The sequence below is a fragment of the Nelusetta ayraudi genome, unplaced genomic scaffold, assembly GCF_046127955.1.
Source record: "Nelusetta ayraudi isolate G7.1 ecotype Tasmania unplaced genomic scaffold, CSIRO-AGI_Nayr_v1 ptg000042l, whole genome shotgun sequence".
In the NCBI taxonomy this organism is placed as follows: Eukaryota; Metazoa; Chordata; class Actinopteri; order Tetraodontiformes; family Monacanthidae; genus Nelusetta; species Nelusetta ayraudi.
Genome location: NW_027466092.1, coordinates 8,606,671 through 8,625,216, shown reverse-complemented (window position 1 = coordinate 8,625,216; position 18,546 = coordinate 8,606,671). Strand labels below are relative to the sequence as shown.

The following is an 18,546-nucleotide window of genomic DNA, read 5'->3' as shown; positions in this document are numbered from 1 at the left end:
CACCCTGGACAAGTCGCCAGTTCATCACAGGGCCACATAGAGACAACCATTCACATGCACACCTACGGACAATTTAGAATGTTCAATTGACCTCACGTGCATGTTTTTGGCCTGTGGGAGGAAGCCGGAGAACCCGGAGAGAACCCACGTAGACACAGGGAGAACATGCAAACTCCATACAGAAAGGTCTCAGGTCCGGGCCCCGGAATCGAACCCACGACCTTCTTGCTGTGAGGCGGTAGCGCTAACCACTGCGCCACCGTGTCGCCCTTGTTGTTGTTATATTTGCAGTTTTTCCTCCCACATTGAGGATCAAGGGTTAGAGGCTGTTGCATCTGTACAGAATGCAAAGCCCTTTGTGGCAAATTTTCTTTGTGAATTTGGGCTATGCACATAAAATTCAATTGATTGATTTATTGCATGCAGCATGGATGAAACCCTGCTGGCTAACTCTGCTCACTAAGACATTTGAAACATTTAGCTTTTTTTTGTATATTCCTTCGTAATATAACTGCCCAGACTTTATTAAATGACATTTTTGATTTGTTTTTTATTTAGGTACTTTAAAATTAATTCTTAATTATTTGTTAATTTGATATTACTCAAATTTATTCAGCTAAATGTAACAGTAACAAAACCACCTGAAAGCTGATCTCTTGAACTCTTAGATTTTTCTGTCTCTTAAAATATTTACTATCTGAATAATCAAATTGTGAGAACCCCTCCTCTAAAAAGCAGGAGGAAAAAATGGCAACTTAGTTTACCAACAACAGCAGACTGAGTTGTTCCATAGAGAAGGGCACGCTACATAAAATAATTTATAGTCCAGTATAGAGCAACAGAGGGCAGTAAAGCACTGCTGCATTAACAGGACCAATGGATTATTGAGTACCACTGCATGTTGTGCAGACTGAGTTGTACACTTCTTCAACAGTAAAGCAGTTGTCATTCCTATTCTTTGGGGAATTCCCGTGGCATTCTTGTTAAACTTCTTACTTGAAGAAGAGTCTTTCTTTCTTTCTTTCTTTCTTTCTGCCTGTCTGTCTGTCTGTCTGTCTGTCTGTCTGTGTTTTTGTCTGACTCTGTGAAGGTTAGGTGGTACTGAATTTCAGGCTTTGCAAGAAGTACTTACTTGCAAAGTAAGCTAGTTTGGATAGATTCTTCAGGGGGTTGTTGACACTGATGTGTTAAATTTTGTTATTATAACCAACTGATTATATCAACTGGTTATGAGATTATATAATCAACAATAAGCTATTTATGTAATTTTTAAACTTTGACCAAACATTGGTTAAATGTTGCTATTTAAACAAAACGTTTTAGAGCAGGTTTGCGTTGCTGCATATGTAAAATTGTTGACAGATAATTTCAAGGATTCTACGTATGTGGAAGACGAACATTGTTTTCTTTCCTGACAAATCTAAAATTGTCAAAGGTTAAGTGTGTGAAACACTCGGCAACCAATTACATGACAGGTTGATGTGTTCATTCATAGTGTCAGTATAATAACAAAAAGAAATCTCTTGCTTTCTCTCCAAACCAATAAGAGTAATGAGTATGGTGTCAAGTGCTGACAGGTTGGATTTAAGCACCTCTACATTCCTTTTTGTGTTGGTGCCCAAGTTGAAAACTACTTCATGTCAAGTCAAACTTTAACTTCCTGATTCCAAGCATGTCTATGCAGCTTTTAAGTGACTCGTGAAACCAATGATGAGGTACTTCCCTTTCAACCCTCCCCGCAGCTGAGACACACTCCGCGCTAAAGGAGTTCAACATTTGGACTTGAACACGTTGTACCTGACAGTCAGAGACTTAAGTATCTTTTCAAGAGAGAAGAGTGTCAAAACATGTAAGTTGATTCCATTATCTGTTCCGTGTTTAGCAAATCTGTGTTTTCAACATTCATAAAACAATAAAAATATCTCATGTTCACTGCATGTTTCATCGAAGATTTAACTCATGGGTTATGGAATGATCATCTTTGTCCTCACAGGTTGGTATTCTTACATTACTTTACTATGTTTTCTTAGAACTATTTTCCCTGATGCAAGTACGGGCAAAAAAATCCCACATACAGCAGTGTTTTGTGAATTTTTCATTTATTCATCTTCTAAACCCAGCCTCTCCCTTAAAATGGTTAAGTTTTGTCATTATAAAGAGTGAATCAAAATTGGACTGAGATGACTGAGAAGAGATGATTTAAATGTGTAACATTTCAAGTGATGTATTTGAATGAAATGAGAGATAAAATACCCTCAGTATATATACACAGTAGTTAAGTTAAAAAAACAAAACAAATAATAAAATTGAGAAGATTGAAGTTCTGAAGGAGAAATAAAGGCTCTGTTTGTACGAACAACAGATCATGGTTATCTATCTATCTATCTATTGACAAACATACACCTTTTAATTAAAAACCTAAATCTACCAAAACAAATCTTGGAAAAGCTTGGACATTCTACTTTAAAGTAATGAAACTGAATAAAACTCTCTGTATTATTCTTTTTTAGGAGCACTGGTGAGTGTTGCCTCTGCTCAAAGTCGACAGTTCTCCCTCGTGGATGGCGTGCGGCTAAACTGGACCGAGGCTCAGGCCTTCTGTAGAGATTCCTTCACTGACCTGGCCACCATAGAAAGCAGAGTGGACACCAGCTTCATTTTAAGGTCAACAAATTTCACAGGCAAGTTCTCAGAATTGGACTCTGACTCGAACACAGCAAACAAAATGTATGCTTAGGTGAAATTTAGACAACCACTTCACCTGTTTGTCAATCGGAGCACTGATTGTTTGTATTTATTTCAGGCAAAGCTTGGATTGGTCTTCATGACGATTTAATAAATAGCTGGAGATGGTCGCTGAATGACAGCACATTCTATGCTGATGGAGAGACAGAGTTTAGAAACTGGTTTCGTGGACAGCCTAACAATTTGGGTGGCCAACAGCACTGCGTGGCTCTGTTTCCCCAAAGTCCATTTTTTGGCGAATGGGGAGATCAACCATGCAGCGATTTCCACCTGTCTGTTTGCTACAATGGTACGTCAACTTACGTGATTTTCAAGTTGAATATGGAATATTTTCACCTGAATTTTTCATTGTTTTTGTGCCGTCACTATTACGGTTGCATAGATTGATAGATACAAGTTCATGTTTTCTGCCACATAAACTCTTGGATTGTTGATCCCTTCCTCTTTCACACACAATCATAGGAACGATAAACGGCATAGCAACATTTGTAAAAGTAAACACATTCATGAACTGGACCGATGCTCAGAAGTTCTGCAGGACCAATTATGTGGATCTAGCCAGGTATTGTACTTCAGAGGCCATGTGATTCAAACATGCAGCATTTTTTTTTTTAGGGTTTTTTGTGTTTTTGTCAATATAAATAAAATGTAGGAGTATATTGTACAATCTTGATGTGAGCACTGTGATGAAATGTTCAATTTCCCATAGATAATGATAAGGTTTGCGAAGGCTTCCTACAGTCAAGCCTGTGAATTGAAGTCACACATTTTTTAAGCAACAAAAATCTACATTGAGTTGGTTTCATCTAAAGTGGTGTAATTAGACAATGTAATGATTAAATAATGTTCAAATACAAGAATTTAAGGTATATCACAGAGCACTCTGTTCAAACTCTTAGCTGATATGAGACCCCCACCATCTCTACACAGCACAACGGTATCTCTTAAACCTAGTAATTAAAGTGCTACGTTCCTGATTTTCTTTCAGTATCCGAAATATCACAGAAAATGCAGACATCACAAAATTGGCGGCGTTTAACTTTGTCTGGATCGGCCTGCACCGGGAAAAGGAGTGGTCAGACGGAAGCACCTCTCTTTTTCGAGACTGGGCCAGTGGGCAACCAGACAAAGCCTCAGAGGAATGTGCCTCCTTCAATTTTACTGACTCAGGACGATGGTCGGACGATAACTGCGCTCTCCTCCTGAACGTCATCTGTTACAGAACAAGTAATGCTCGTTGGATTGTTCAGATTACACATCAACAACAGCAGTTTTTTTTTTTTTTTTAAGGGAAATAATAATAGATAAACCAACTATATTACATTATATTATATTATATTATATTATATTATATTATATTATATTATTGAATGTCAAAGGTTAGTCCTGGATTTTAATTCTGCCTCCTTAATAGTGTCAACTTTATTATTATTCATGATTTTTATTGTGAAATTTGTTATCATGATGATTTTGATTATTATGATTATTGTTTTTGTTGTTGGTATCGGTGTTAGTAGTAGCAGTAGCATCACCAGCGTATTACCTCAATGAATAAAAAAAAAAATACTAATAACAATATGATTTCTTTTTTTCAAATTTGTCTTGTTTTGTCACCATTGTCTAAGCTCCACCCAATGCCGAAAACTTCACATCAGTGTCCCAGTTAGAGACCAGTATCACGCTGCAATGGAACAAAGTAAACGATAACGTCAGCTTCATATTAGAAATTGACGGCGCGCAGAGAAAAGCAGTGGAAGCAGATGGAGAAGGAACAGTGACTTTCACCTTGTCAAACCTCACTGCTGCAACGACGCACACATTCCTCCTCTTCTCAGTGCTTCAGGGGGTGCTCAGCAGTGGAGTCAATCTTTCTGCCGTCACTGGTAAGACAACTGAGATGACTGTGTTCTGAAACGGACACCATTTTGTGTGTTTCTTTGGCATGTATCTGGGTATCAGCTTTTAGTTCATGTCCTATGACTGAGCTTCAGGTTATTCACACTGGAACATGTACTGGAGATAAGACAAAAGCACGTTTGCACTGTAACACACAGAAAGCTGAACAATATGGAGTACAACCATTGCTTTCTCACACTACTGGTACTCAGTACTACAGCAACTCTAAAAATAGCACAAGGCCAATACTTGTGTATTACCCTGCCAAACTCATACAGGCAGCCATCCAGGTAACAACACTTACACCTTCTGTTTAATTGGTTTCTTTTCAGCTCCTCTGAACACCGACAGTTTCCAAGCAGCAACTCAAGATGAGACCAGCATCACTCTGCAGTGGAATGCAGTGACCAATAACAGCTTCATTCTACGCTTCAATGGAACATATGTACACATTTCTGCGCCAGATATAAATGGAACAATAAACTACACAGTGTCCAACCTGACTGCTGGAACCCTGTACACATTCACTCTCTTCACTGTGTTTGAGGAAATTTTCAGCAGTGGAGTTAGTATTAAAGCTGCCACAGGTGAAATGTCACACTTTGCTTTGTTTTCACTTTGTTTTCAGTTGCTCTGATTGAGTGGTTTTGTTGTTGTTGCTCACATTATGTGTTTGTAAATAGAACAAATTTTCCAGTGTGTCCGTTGTCTTCAAAGGTGCTTTTCAAGAGATGATTTCAACGAGAGCAATGTTATCCATAGCAAAGACCATCAAGACATAGTATTTGTTTTTTTTTATGTTTCTCTTCCAAAATCTCATTTTTAAATCTGCTCTTCCTCTGTTTTCAGCTCCATCAAATGCGGACAGTTTAATATCACTAAGACAAGATGAGAGCAGCATCACTCTGCAGTGGAGCAAAGTGAGCAACAACAGTTTTATCCTCCAGTTTGATGGTGTTCAGACACTCATCCCTGCACCAGATGGAAATGGACCAGTAAATTACACAGTGTCCAACCTGACTGCTGGAACCCTGTACATATTCACTCTCTTCACTGTGTTTGAGAACATCACCAGCAGTGGAGTCAATGTTACAGCTGCCACAGGTGAGATGTGACACTTTGTTGTCAGGTGTATAAGTGTCACTCATCAAAGAGAACTGAGTTTTACAGTCATTTGACTCACTGAATCATTCTTCATGCACTGTGTCTTTGGCTTCAGTGATAGAGGTTGACAGATATCTCTGGGTTTCAACTGCTGGACTTTTTTGTGCCACATACATTTTGGACTGACGAATCCTCATTATATTTACCCATTTTTATAGATAGTCTCTTGTTCAGCACTAACACATTGATGTTTTACCTGTGCTCATGTCTTTTCACTCAAACTTTTCTCATGTCTTTCACTCTTCAGCTCCTCAGAACACCGACAGTTTCCAAGCAGCAACTCAAGATGAGACCAGCATCACTCTGCAGTGGAATGCAGTGACCAAGAACAGCTTCATTCTACGCTTCAATGGAACATATGTACACATTTCTGCGCCAGATATAAATGGAACAATAAACTACACAGTGTCCAACCTGACTGCTGGAACCCTGTACACATTCACTCTCTTCACTGTGTTTGAGGAAACTTTCAGCAGTGGAGTTAGTATTAAAGCTGCCACAGGTGAAATGTCACACTTTGCTTTGTTTTCACTTTCTTTTCAGTTGCTTTCATTGAGTGGTTTTGCTGCTCTTCACATTATGTGTTTGTGAATAGAATGAATATTTCACTGTGTCCGTTGTCTTCAAAAGTGCTTTTCAAGAGATGATTACAAAGAGAGCAATTTTATCCATAGCAAAGACCATCAAGACATAGTATTGGTTTTTTAATGTTCCTCTTCCAAAATCTTCATGTTGAATCTGCTCTTCCTCTGTTTTCAGCTCCATCAAATGCTGATAGTTTAATATCACTAAGACAAGATGAGAGCAGCATCACTCTGCAGTGGAGCAAAGTGAGCAACAGCAGCTTTATCCTCCAGTTTGATGGTGTTCAGACACTCATCCCTGCACCAGATGGAAATGGACCAGTAAATTACACAGTGTCCAACCTGACTGCTGGAATCTTGTACACATTCACTCTCTTCACTGTGTTTGAGAACATCACCAGCAGTGGAGTCAATGTTACAGCTGCCACAGGTGAGACGTGACACTTTGTTGTCAGGTGTATAAGAGTCGCTCATCAAAGAGAACTGAGTTCAATAGTCATTTGAGTCACTGAACCATTCTTCATGCACTGTGTCTTTGTCTTCAGTGATGTATGTTGACAAATATGTCTGAATTTAAATGTCTGAACTTTTTTTGTGCCACATACACTTTATTAATATATTTACCCATTTTTATAGATAGTCTCTAGTTCAGCACAAACTCATTGATGTTTTTACTGTGTTCATATCTTTTCACACAAACTTTTCTCATGTCTTTCACTCTTCAGCTCCTCTGAACTCAGACAGTTTCCAAGCAGCAACTCAAGATGAGACCAGCATCACTCTGCAGTGGAATGCAGTGACAAATAAAAGCTTCATTCTACGCTTCAATGGGACTTACATACGTATTCCTGCACCAGAAGGACATGGACCAGTAAACTACACAGTGTCCAGCCTGACTGCTGGAACCTTGTACACATTCACTCTCTTCACTGTGTTTGAGAACATCACCAGCACTGGAGTCAATGTTACAACTGCCACAGGTGAGATGTGACACTTTGTTGTCAGGTGTATAAGTGTCACTCATCAAAGAGAACTGAGTTTTACATTCATTTGAGTCACTGAATCATTCTTCATGCACTGTGTCTTTGGCTTCAGTGATGCACTTTGACTGGTGTCTGTGGGGTTACACGAATGAATGTTGCTGTGCCACACTCACTTTGCACTGAATATTCCTCAATATGTTTACACATTTTATACGTTGTTTGTTATTTAGAAATAACCAATTGCTTTTTTATCCGGTGCGAATAAGTTTTGCCAGAAACATTTCTCGTGCCTTTCACCTTTCAGCTCCTCAGAACACAGACAGCTTCAGAGTAATATGGCAAAATGAGACCAGCATCACTCTGCAATGGAACACTGTGAACAACAACAGCTTCCATCTCAGGTTCAATGGTGAACAAATACTCATCCATGCACCAGGTGGAAATGGACCAGTAAATTACACAGTGTCCAACCTGACTGCTGGAACCTTGTACACATTCACCCTCTTGACTGTGTTTGAGAACATCCGGAGTAGTGGAGCCTCTATCGTTGCTCCAACAGGTGAGTTAAGACACTCCATGAGATGTGCTGGGGACCATTTTCATCAATACCAAACTGAAGATTTGAAAATGATCAAGAATTTCCATGTTCTCAGTGTTTTGGAAAGGGAAAAACATAACCCATTTGTTTTTGGTTTTTTAGTTTGTTTCAGAGGTGTTGCAATCATGTTAAATGCTAATTCTTTGGAAATGAATAAATGAATGATGTTCATTGTCAATTCAATTCTCACTCCTCTCACGTTTTCACACTTTTCAGCTCCATCAAATACCAACTTTTTTGAAGCAATATCAAGTGATGAGACCAGCATCACTCTGAAATGGAGTCCAGTGAACAACAACAGCTATATACTGTTGATTCAATTTAATGGCACAGAGCTACATGTCCCTGCATCCAGAGGAGAGGGAGAAGTGATTCACACAGTGTCCAACCTGACTGCTGGAACCTTGTACACATTCACTCTCTTCACTGTGTTTGAGAACATCACCAGCACTGGAGTAAATGTTACAACTGCCACAGGTGAGATGTGACACTTTGTTGTCGGATGTATAAGAGTCGCTCATCAAAGAGAACTGAGTTTTACATTGATTTGAGTCACTGAATCATTCTTCATGCACTGATGCACTTTGACTGGTGTCTGTGGGGTTACACTGATGAATGTTGTTGTGCCACACTCACTTTGCACTGAATATTCCTCAATATGATTACACAATTTTATACATAGTTTCTGGTTTTGGAATAACTGATTCTTTTTTTATCCAGTGCTAAGTTCTTTTCCCACACATTTTTCTCGCCTTTCACCTTTCAGCTCCTCAGAACACAGACAGCTTCAGAGTAATATGGCAAAATGAGACCAGCATCACTCTGCAATGGAACACTGTGAACAACAACAGCTTCCATCTCAGGTTCAATGGTGAACAAATACTCATCCATGCACCAGGTGGAAATGGACCAGTAAATTACACAGTGTCCAATCTGACTGCTGGAACCTTGTACACATTCACCCTCTTCACTGTGTTTGAGAACATCCGGAGTAGTGGAGCCTCTATTGTTGCTCCAACAGGTGAGTTAAGACACTCCATGAGATGTGCTGGGGACCATTTTCATCAATACCAAACTGAAGATTTGAAAATGAAGAAGAATTACATTATTCTCAATCTTATGACAAAGAAAACACATAACACTTATGTTTTTGGTTTGTTGTTGTTGTTGCGATGGTATTGCAAACATCTTGACAGCTACATTATTCAAACAATAAAATTGTTTTTCAATTCACTTCTCACTTCTCTCACATTTCCTTCTTTTAGCTCCATCAAATACCAACTTTTTTCAAGCAATATCAAGTGATGAGACCAGCATCACTCTGAAGTGGAGTCCAGTGAACAACAACAGCTATATACTGTTGATTCAATTTAATGGCACAGAGCTACATGTCCCTGCATCCAGAGGAGAGGGAGAAGTGATTCACACAGTGTCCAAGCTGACTGCTGGAACCTTGTACACATTCACTCTCTTCACTGTGTTTGAGAACATCACCAGCACTGGAGTCAATGTTACAACTGCCACAGGTGAGAGAAGACCCTCACCTTCAATCTGCTTCAGCTTTATTAGCATCTACCCTCTGATAACTGATTCACAAACACATATTCTGTTTTTTCCATCAAATTGTCCATTTCTCTTCTGCTTCTAAATTAGTTTTTTTTTTTTTTTTTAATTAAAAAAATTGAAAAAAATTGAAAAAAACACCACCTGGCTAGTTTGAAATGTAGCAGAATAATAAAAGCTATTTGAACACAAATGTTTTCTCTTGTTCCATCTTGTGCAGACAGTAATGCCACATGATGGTTTGTGCAGTTTCATTTTGCAATCAAGCAGGGTTTCTTCTAATTCTGCTGTCATATCTTCTCTTTTTAATTTTAGCTCCTGCTACAACAACCTTTTTTCATGCAATTTCACAAAATGAAACCACCATCACTCTGCAGTGGAATAAGGTGAACAGCAATAACTTTATACTCCAGGTTGATGGTGTTCAGATTAAAATCTCTGCACCAGATGCACACGGCCCAGTGATTCACACAGTGTCCAAGCTGACTGCTGGAACCTTGTACACATTCACTCTCTTCACTGTGTTTGAGAACATCACCAGCACTGGAGTCAATGTTACAACTGCCACAGGTGAGATGTGACACTTTGTTGTCAGGTGTATAAGAGTCGCTCAACAAAGAGAACTGAGTTTTACAGTCATTTGACTCACTGAATCATTCTTCATGCACTGTGTCTTTGGCTTCAGTGATGCACTTTGACTGGTGTCTGTGGGGTTACACGAATGAATGTTGCTGTGCCACACTCACTTTGCACTGAATATTCCTCAATATGATTACACATTTTATACATTGTTTGTTATTTAGAAATAACCAATTGCTTTTTTATCCGGTGCGAATAAGTTTTCCCAGAAACATTTCTCGTGTCTTTCACCTTTCAGCTCCTCAGAACACAGACAGCTTCAGAGTAATATGGCAAAATGAGACCAGCATCACTCTGCAATGGAACACTGTGAACAACAACAGCTTCCATCTCAGGTTCAATGGTGAACAAATACTCATCCATGCACCAGGTGGAAATGGACCAGTAAATTACACAGTGTCCAACCTGACTGCTGGAACCTTGTACACATTCACCCTCTTGACTGTGTTTGAGAACATCCGGAGTAGTGGAGCCTCTATCGTTGCTCCAACAGGTGAGTTAAGACACTCCATGAGATGTGCTGGGAACCATTTTCATCAATACCAAATTGAAGATTTGAAAATGATCAAGAATTTCCATGTTCTCAGTGTTTTGGAAAGGGAAAAACATAACCCATTTGTTTTTGGTTTTTTAGTTTGTTTCAGAGGTGTTGCAATCATGTTAAATGCTAATTCTTTGGAAATGAATAAATGAATGATGTTCATTGTCAATTCAATTCTCACTCCTCTCACGTTTTCACACTTTTCAGCTCCATCAAATACCAACTTTTTTCAAGCAATATCAAGAGATGAGACCAGCATCACTCTGAAATGGAGTCCAGTGCACAACAACAGCTATATACTGTTGATTCAATTTAATGACACAGAGCTACATGTCCCTGCATCCAGAGGAGAGGGAGAAGTGATTCACACAGTGTCCAACCTGACTGCTGGAACCTTGTACACATTCACTCTCTTCACTGTGTTTGAGAACATCAGCAGCAGTGGAGTCAATGTTACAGCTGCCACAGGTGAGAGAAGACCCTCACCTTGAATCTGCTTCAGCTTTATTAGCATCTACCCTCTGATAACTGATTCACAAACACATATTCTGTTTTTTCCATCAAATTGTCTATTTCTCTTCTGCTTCTAAATTAGTATTTTTAAAAAAAAAATAAAAAAAAATTGAAAAAAATTGAAGAAAACACCACCTGGCTAGTTTGAAATGTAGCAGAATAATAAAAGCTATTTGAACACAAATGTTTTCTCTTGTTCCATCTTGTGCAGACAGTAATGCCACATGATGGTTTGTGCAGTTTCATTTTGCAATCAAGCAGCGTTTCTTCTAATTCTGCTGTCATATCTTCTCTTTTTAATTTTAGCTCCTGCTACAACAACCTTTTTTCATCCAATTTCACAAAATGAAACCAGCATCACTCTGCAGTGGAATAAGGTGAACAGCAGTAACTTTATACTCCAGGTTGATGGTGTTCAGATTAAAATCTCTGCACCAGATGCACACGGCCCAGTGATTCACACAGTGTCCAAGCTGACTGCTGGAACCTTGTACACATTCACTCTCTTCACTGTGTTTGAGAACATCACCAGCACTGGAGTCAGTGTTACAACTGCCACAGGTGAGATGTGACACTTTGTTGTCAGGTGTATAAGTGTCACTCATCAAAGAGAACTGAGTTTTACAGTCATTTGACTCACTGAATCATTCTTCATGCACTGTGTCTTTGTCTTCAGTGATGCACTTTGACTGGTGTCTGTGGGGTTACACTGATGAATGTTGTTGTGCCACACTCACTTTGCACTGAATATTCCTCAATATGATTACACAATTTTATACATGGTTTCTGGTTTTGGAATAACTGATTCTTTTTTTATCCAGTGCTAAGTTCTTTTCCCACACATTTTTCTCGCCTTTCACCTTTCAGCTCCTCAGAACACAGACAGCTTCAGAGTAATATGGCAAAATGAGACCAGCATCACTCTGCAATGGAACACTGTGAACAACAACAGCTTCCATCTCAGGTTCAATGGTGAACAAATACTCATCCATGCGCCAGGTGGAAATGGACCAGTAAATTACACAGTGTCCAACCTGACTGCTGGAACCTTGTACACATTCACCCTCTTGACTGTGTTTGAGAACATCCGGAGTAGTGGAGCCTCTATCGTTGCTCCAACAGGTGAGTTAAGACACTCCATGAGATGTGCTGGAACCATTTTCATCAATACCAAACTGAAGATTTGAAAATGAAGAAGAATTACATTATTCTCAATCTTATGACATAGAAAACACATAACACTTATGTTTTTGGTTTGTTGTTGTTGTTGTGATGGTATTGCAAACATCTTGAAAGCTACATTATTCAAACAATAACATTTTTTTTCAATTCACTTCTCACTTCTCTCACATTTCCTTCTTTCAGCTCCATCAAATACCAACTTTTTTCAAGCAATATCAAGTGATGAGACCAGCATCACTCTGAAATGGAGTCCAGTGCACAACAACAGCTATATACTGTTGATTCAATTTAATGACACAGAGCTACATGTCCCTGCATCCAGAGGAGAGGGAGAAGTGATTCACACAGTGTCCAAGCTGACTGCTGGAACCTTGTACACATTCACTCTCTTCACTGTGTTTGAGAACATCACCAGCAGTGGAGTCGATGTTACAGCTGCCACAGGTGAGAAATCTCAATGTCTTTCAGCTTTATTAGCATCTACCCTCTGATAACTGATGCACAAACATATTCTGTTTTTTCCATCAAATTTTCCATTTCTCTTTTGTTTCTAAGTGAGCATTTTGTAAAAAAACAAAACAAAAAAACAGCACCACCTGGCTAGTTTGAAATGTTGCTTTGAAACGATGTTGTTTGAAAAGAGTAATAAAAGCTATTTGAACACAAATGTTTTCTCTTGTTCCATCTTGTGCAGACAGTAATGCCACATGATGATTTGTGCAGTTTCATTTTGCTATCAAGCAGGGTTTCTTCTAATTCTGCTGTCATATCTTCTCTTTTTAATTTTAGCTCCTGCAACAACAACATTTTTTCATCCAATTTCACAAAATCAAACCAGCATCACTCTGCAGTGGAATAAGGTGAACAGCAGTAACTTTATACTCCAGGTTGATGGTGTTCAGATTAAAATCTCTGCACCAGATGCACACGGCCCAGTGATTCACACAGTGTCCAAGCTGACTGCTGGAACCTTGTACACATTCACCCTCTTCACTGTGTTTGAGAACATCACCAGCACTGGAGTCAATGTTACAACTGCCACAGGTGAGATGTGACACTTTGTTGTCAGGTGTATAAGAGTCACTCATCAAAGAGAACTGAGTTTTACAGTCATTTGACTCACTGAATCATTCTTCATGCACTGTGTCTTTGTCTTCAGTGATGCACTTTGACTGGTGTCTGTGGGGTTACACTGATGAATGTTGTTGTGCCACACTCACTTTGCACTGAATATTCCTCAATATGATTACACAATTTTATACATAGTTTCTGGTTTTGGAATAACTGATTCTTTTTTTATCCAGTGCTAAGTTCTTTTCCCACACATTTTTCTCGCCTTTCACCTTTCAGCTCCTCAGAACACAGACAGCTTCAGAGTAATATGGCAAAATGAGACCAGCATCACTCTGCAATGGAACACTGTGAACAACAACAGCTTCCATCTCAGGTTCAATGGTGAACAAATACTCATCCATGCGCCAGGTGGAAATGGACCAGTAAATTACACAGTGTCCAACCTGACTGCTGGAACCTTGTACACATTCACCCTCTTGACTGTGTTTGAGAACATCCGGAGTAGTGGAGCCTCTATCGTTGCTCCAACAGGTGAGTTAAGACACTCCATGAGATGTGCTGGAACCATTTTCATCAATACCAAACTGAAGATTTGAAAATGAAGAAGAATTACATTATTCTCAATCTTATGACATAGAAAACACATAACACTTATGTTTTTGGTTTGTTGTTGTTGTTGTGATGGTATTGCAAACATCTTGAAAGCTACATTATTCAAACAATAACATTTTTTTTCAATTCACTTCTCACTTCTCTCACATTTCCTTCTTTCAGCTCCATCAAATACCAACTTTTTTCAAGCAATATCAAGTGATGAGACCAGCATCACTCTGAAATGGAGTCCAGTGAACAACAACAGCTATATACTGTTGATTCAATTTAATGGCAAAGAGCTACATGTCCCTGCATCCAGAGGAGAGGGAGAAGTGATTCACACAGTGTCCAAGCTGACTGCTGGAACCTTGTACACATTCACTCTCTTCACTGTGTTTGAGAACATCAGCAGCAGTGGAGTCAATGTTACAACTGCCACAGGTGAGAGAAGACCCTCACCTTCAATCTGCTTCAGCTTTATTAGCATCTACCCTCTGATAACTGATTCACAAACACATATTCTGTTTTTTCCATCAAATTGTCCATTTCTCTTCTGCTTCTAAATTAGTATTTTGTTAAAAAATAAAAAAAATTGGAAAAAAAATTGAAAAAAACACCACCTGGCTAGTTTGAAATGTAGCAGAGTAATAAAAGCTATTTGAACACAAATGTTTTCTCTTGTTCCATCTTGTGCAGACAGTAATGCCACATGATGGTTTGTACAGTTTCATTTTGCAATCAAGCAGGGTTTCTTCTAATTCTGTTGTCATATCTTCTCTTTTTAATTTTAGCTCCTGCAACAACAACCTTTTTTCATCCAATTTCACAAAATGAAACCAGCATCACTCTGCAGTGGAATAAGGTGAACAGCAGTAACTTTATACTCCAGGTTGATGGTGTTCAGATTAAAATCTCTGCACCAGATGCACACGGCCCAGTGATTCACACAGTGTCCAAGCTGACTGCTGGAACCTTGTACACATTCACTCTCTTCACTGTGTTTGAGAACATCACCAGCACTGGAGTCAATGTTACAGCTGCCACAGGTGAGATGTCACGCTTTGTTGTCAGGTGTATAAGAGTCGCTCATCAAAGAGAACTGAGTTTTACAGTCATTTGAGTCACTGAATCATTCTTCATGCACTGTGTCTTTGGCTTCAGTGATGCACTTTGACTGGTGTCTGTGGGGTTACACGAATGAATGTTGCTGTGCCACACTCACTTTGCACTGAATATTCCTCAATATGTTTACACATTTTATACATTGTTTGTTATTTAGAAAAGACCAATTGCTTTTTTATCCGGTGCGAATAAGTTTTGCCAGAAACATTTCTCGTGTCTTTCACCTTTCAGCTCCTCAGAACACAGACAGCTTCAGAGTAATATGGCAAAATGAGACCAGCATCACTCTGCAATGGAACACTGTGAACAACAACAGCTTCCATCTCAGGTTCAATGGTGAACAAATACTCATCCATGCACCAGGCGGAAATGGACCAGTAAATTACACAGTGTCCAACCTGACTGCTGGAACCTTGTACACATTCACCCTCTTGACTGTGTTTGAGAACATCCGGAGTAGTGGAGCCTCTATCGTTGCTCCAACAGGTGAGTTAAGACACTCCATGAGATGTGCTGGAACCATTTTCATCAATACCAAATTGAAGATTTGAAAATGATCAAGAATTTCCATGTTCTCAGTCTTTTGGAAAGGGAAAAACATAACCCATTTGTTTTTGGTTTTTTAGTTTGTTTCAGAGGTGTTGCAATCATGTTAAATGCTAATTCTTTGGAAATGAATAAATGAATGATGTTCATTGTCAGTTCAATTCTCACTCCTCTCACGTTTTCACACTTTTCAGCTCCATCAAATACCAACTTTTTTCAAGCAATATCAAGTGATGAGACCAGCATCACTCTGAAATGGAGTCCAGTGCACAACAACAGCTATATACTGTTGATTCAATTTAATGACACAGAGCTACATGTCCCTGCATCCAGAGGAGAGGGAGAAGTGATTCACACAGTGTCCAACCTGACTGCTGGAACCTTGTACACATTCACTCTCTTCACTGTGTTTGAGAACATCAGCAGCACTGGAGTCAATGTTACAGCTGCCACAGGTGAGAAATCTCAATGTCTTTCAGCTTTATTAGCATCTACCCTCTGATAACTGATGCACAAACATATTCTGTTTTTTCCATCAAATTTTCCATTTCTCTTTTGTTTCTAAGTGAGCATTTTGTAAAAAAACAAAACAAAAAAACAGCACCACCTGGCTAGTTTGAAATGTTGCTTTGAAACGATGTTGTTTGAAAAGAGTAATAAAAGCTATTTGAACACAAATGTTTTCTCTTGTTCCATCTTGTGCAGACAGTAATGCCACATGATGATTTGTGCAGTTTCATTTTGCTATCAAGCAGGGTTTCTTCTAATTCTGCTGTCATATCTTCTCTTTTTAATTTTAGCTCCTGCAACAACAACATTTTTTCATCCAATTTCACAAAATCAAACCAGCATCACTCTGCAGTGGAATAAGGTGAACAGCAGTAACTTTATACTCCAGGTTGATGGTGTTCAGATTAAAATCTCTGCACCAGATGCACACGGCCCAGTGATTCACACAGTGTCCAAGCTGACTGCTGGAACCTTGTACACATTCACTCTCTTCACTGTGTTTGAGAACATCACCAGCACTGGAGTCAATGTTACAACTGCCACAGGTGAGATGTGACACTTTGTTGTCAGGTGTATAAGAGTCACTCATCAAAGAGAACTGAGTTTTACAGTCATTTGACTCACTGAATCATTCTTCATGCACTGTGTCTTTGTCTTCAGTGATGCACTTTGACTGGTGTCTGTGGGGTTACACGGATGAATGTTGCTGTGCCACACTCACTTTGCACTGAATATTCCTCAATATGATTACACAATTTTATACATAGTTTCTGGTTTTGGAATAACTGATTCTTTTTTTATCCAGTGCTAAGTTCTTTTCCCACACATTTTTCTCGCCTTTCACCTTTCAGCTCCTCAGAACACAGACAGCTTCAGAGTAATATGGCAAAATGAGACCAGCATCACTCTGCAATGGAACACTGTGAACAACAACAGCTTCCATCTCAGGTTCAATGGTGAACAAATACTCATCCATGCGCCAGGTGGAAATGGACCAGTAAATTACACAGTGTCCAACCTGACTGCTGGAACCTTGTACACATTCACCCTCTTGACTGTGTTTGAGAACATCCGGAGTAGTGGAGCCTCTATCGTTGCTCCAACAGGTGAGTTAAGACACTCCATGAGATGTGCTGGAACCATTTTCATCAATACCAAACTGAAGATTTGAAAATGAAGAAGAATTACATTATTCTCAATCTTATGACATAGAAAACACATAACACTTATGTTTTTGGTTTGTTGTTGTTGTTGTGATGGTATTGCAAACATCTTGAAAGCTACATTATTCAAACAATAACATTTTTTTTCAATTCACTTCTCACTTCTCTCACATTTCCTTCTTTCAGCTCCATCAAATACCAACTTTTTTCAAGCAATATCAAGTGATGAGACCAGCATCACTCTGAAGTGGAGTCCAGTGAACAACAACAGCTATATACTGTTGATTCAATTTAATGACACAGAGCTACATGTCCCTGCATCCAGAGGAGAGGGAGAAGTGATTCACACAGTGTCCAAGCTGACTGCTGGAACCTTGTACACATTCACTCTCTTCACTGTGTTTGAGAACATCAGCAGCAGTGGAGTCAATGTTACAACTGCCACAGGTGAGAGAAGACCCTCACCTTCAATCTGCTTCAGCTTTATTAGCATCTACCCTCTGATAACTGATTCACAAACACATATTCTGTTTTTTCCATCAAATTGTCCATTTCTCTTCTGCTTCTAAATTAGTATTTTGTTAAAAAATAAAAAAAATTGGAAAAAAAATTGAAAAAAACACCACCTGGCTAGTTTGAAATGTAGCAGAGTAATAAAAGCTATTTGAACACAAATGTTTTCTCTTGTTCCATCTTGTGCAGACAGTAATGCCACATGATGGTTTGTACAGTTTCATTTTGCAATCAAGCAGGGTTTCTTCTAATTCTGTTGTCATATCTTCTCTTTTTAATTTTAGCTCCTGCAACAACAACCTTTTTTCATCCAATTTCACAAAATGAAACCAGCATCACTCTGCAGTGGAATAAGGTGAACAGCAGTAACTTTATACTCCAGGTTGATGGTGTTCAGATTAAAATCTCTGCACCAGATGCACACGGCCCAGTGATTCACACAGTGTCCAAGCTGACTGCTGGAACCTTGTACACATTCACTCTCTTCACTGTGTTTGAGAACATCACCAGCACTGGAGTCAATGTTAAAACTGCCACAGGTGAGATGTGACACTTTGTTGTCAGGTGTATAAGTGTCGCTCATCAAAGAGAACTGAGTTTTACAGTCATTTGAGTC

At 39.1% G+C, this 18,546-nt stretch overlaps 2 protein-coding genes across 3 annotated transcripts; both read left to right on the top strand.

The window, feature by feature from the left end:
• The first annotated feature begins 1,839 nt into the window (after positions 1-1,839).
• LOC142893477 (receptor-type tyrosine-protein phosphatase H-like) lies at positions 1,840-7,399 on the top strand. 2 transcript variants are annotated; one of them, XM_076034091.1, is made up of 12 exons: positions 1,840-1,850; positions 1,951-1,993; positions 2,511-2,681; positions 2,804-3,034; positions 3,208-3,307; positions 3,734-3,972; positions 4,371-4,628; positions 4,974-5,228; positions 5,491-5,745; positions 6,053-6,307; positions 6,565-6,819; positions 7,115-7,399. In XM_076034091.1, exons 2-12 carry the CDS (start codon positions 1,960-1,962, stop codon positions 7,378-7,380), a joined length of 2,319 nt encoding a protein of 772 aa, XP_075890206.1. In that variant the 5' UTR covers positions 1,840-1,850; positions 1,951-1,959; the 3' UTR covers positions 7,381-7,399. The 2 variants fall into 2 exon arrangements, with proteins under 2 accessions (XP_075890206.1, XP_075890207.1); XM_076034092.1 differs by lacking the exon at positions 6,053-6,307 and having other exon boundaries at positions 7,115-7,396.
• A 2,313-nt stretch (positions 7,400-9,712) lies between these two features.
• Positions 9,713-18,480, top strand: LOC142894297 (receptor-type tyrosine-protein phosphatase eta-like). The gene is made up of 12 exons (XM_076035559.1): positions 9,713-10,103; positions 10,411-10,665; positions 10,921-11,181; positions 12,094-12,348; positions 12,592-12,852; positions 14,868-15,122; positions 15,430-15,684; positions 15,939-16,199; positions 16,545-16,799; positions 17,106-17,360; positions 17,604-17,864; positions 18,215-18,480. The coding sequence occupies exons 1-12, from the start codon at positions 9,767-9,769 to the stop codon at positions 18,478-18,480; spliced, it is 3,177 nt and encodes a 1,058-aa protein (XP_075891674.1). The 5' UTR covers positions 9,713-9,766.
• Positions 18,481-18,546: the final 66 nt, after the last annotated feature.

Excerpts from the sequence above, each read along its gene's own strand:
- LOC142893477 (XM_076034091.1), top strand. The coding sequence starts at position 1,960 with ATGGGTTATGGAATGATCATCTTTGTCCTCACAG. Across the intron at positions 3,308-3,733 it reads AATTATGTGGATCTAGCCAG|TATCCGAAATATCACAGAAA; the intron begins GTATTGTACTTC and ends ATTTTCTTTCAG. Across the intron at positions 6,308-6,564 it reads TAGTATTAAAGCTGCCACAG|CTCCATCAAATGCTGATAGT; the intron begins GTGAAATGTCAC and ends CTCTGTTTTCAG.
- LOC142894297 (XM_076035559.1), top strand. The coding sequence starts at position 9,767 with ATGATGGTTTGTGCAGTTTCATTTTGCAATCAAGCAGGGTTTCTTCTA. Across the intron at positions 15,685-15,938 it reads CTCTATCGTTGCTCCAACAG|CTCCATCAAATACCAACTTT; the intron begins GTGAGTTAAGAC and ends CACACTTTTCAG. Across the intron at positions 16,800-17,105 it reads CAATGTTACAACTGCCACAG|CTCCTCAGAACACAGACAGC; the intron begins GTGAGATGTGAC and ends TTCACCTTTCAG.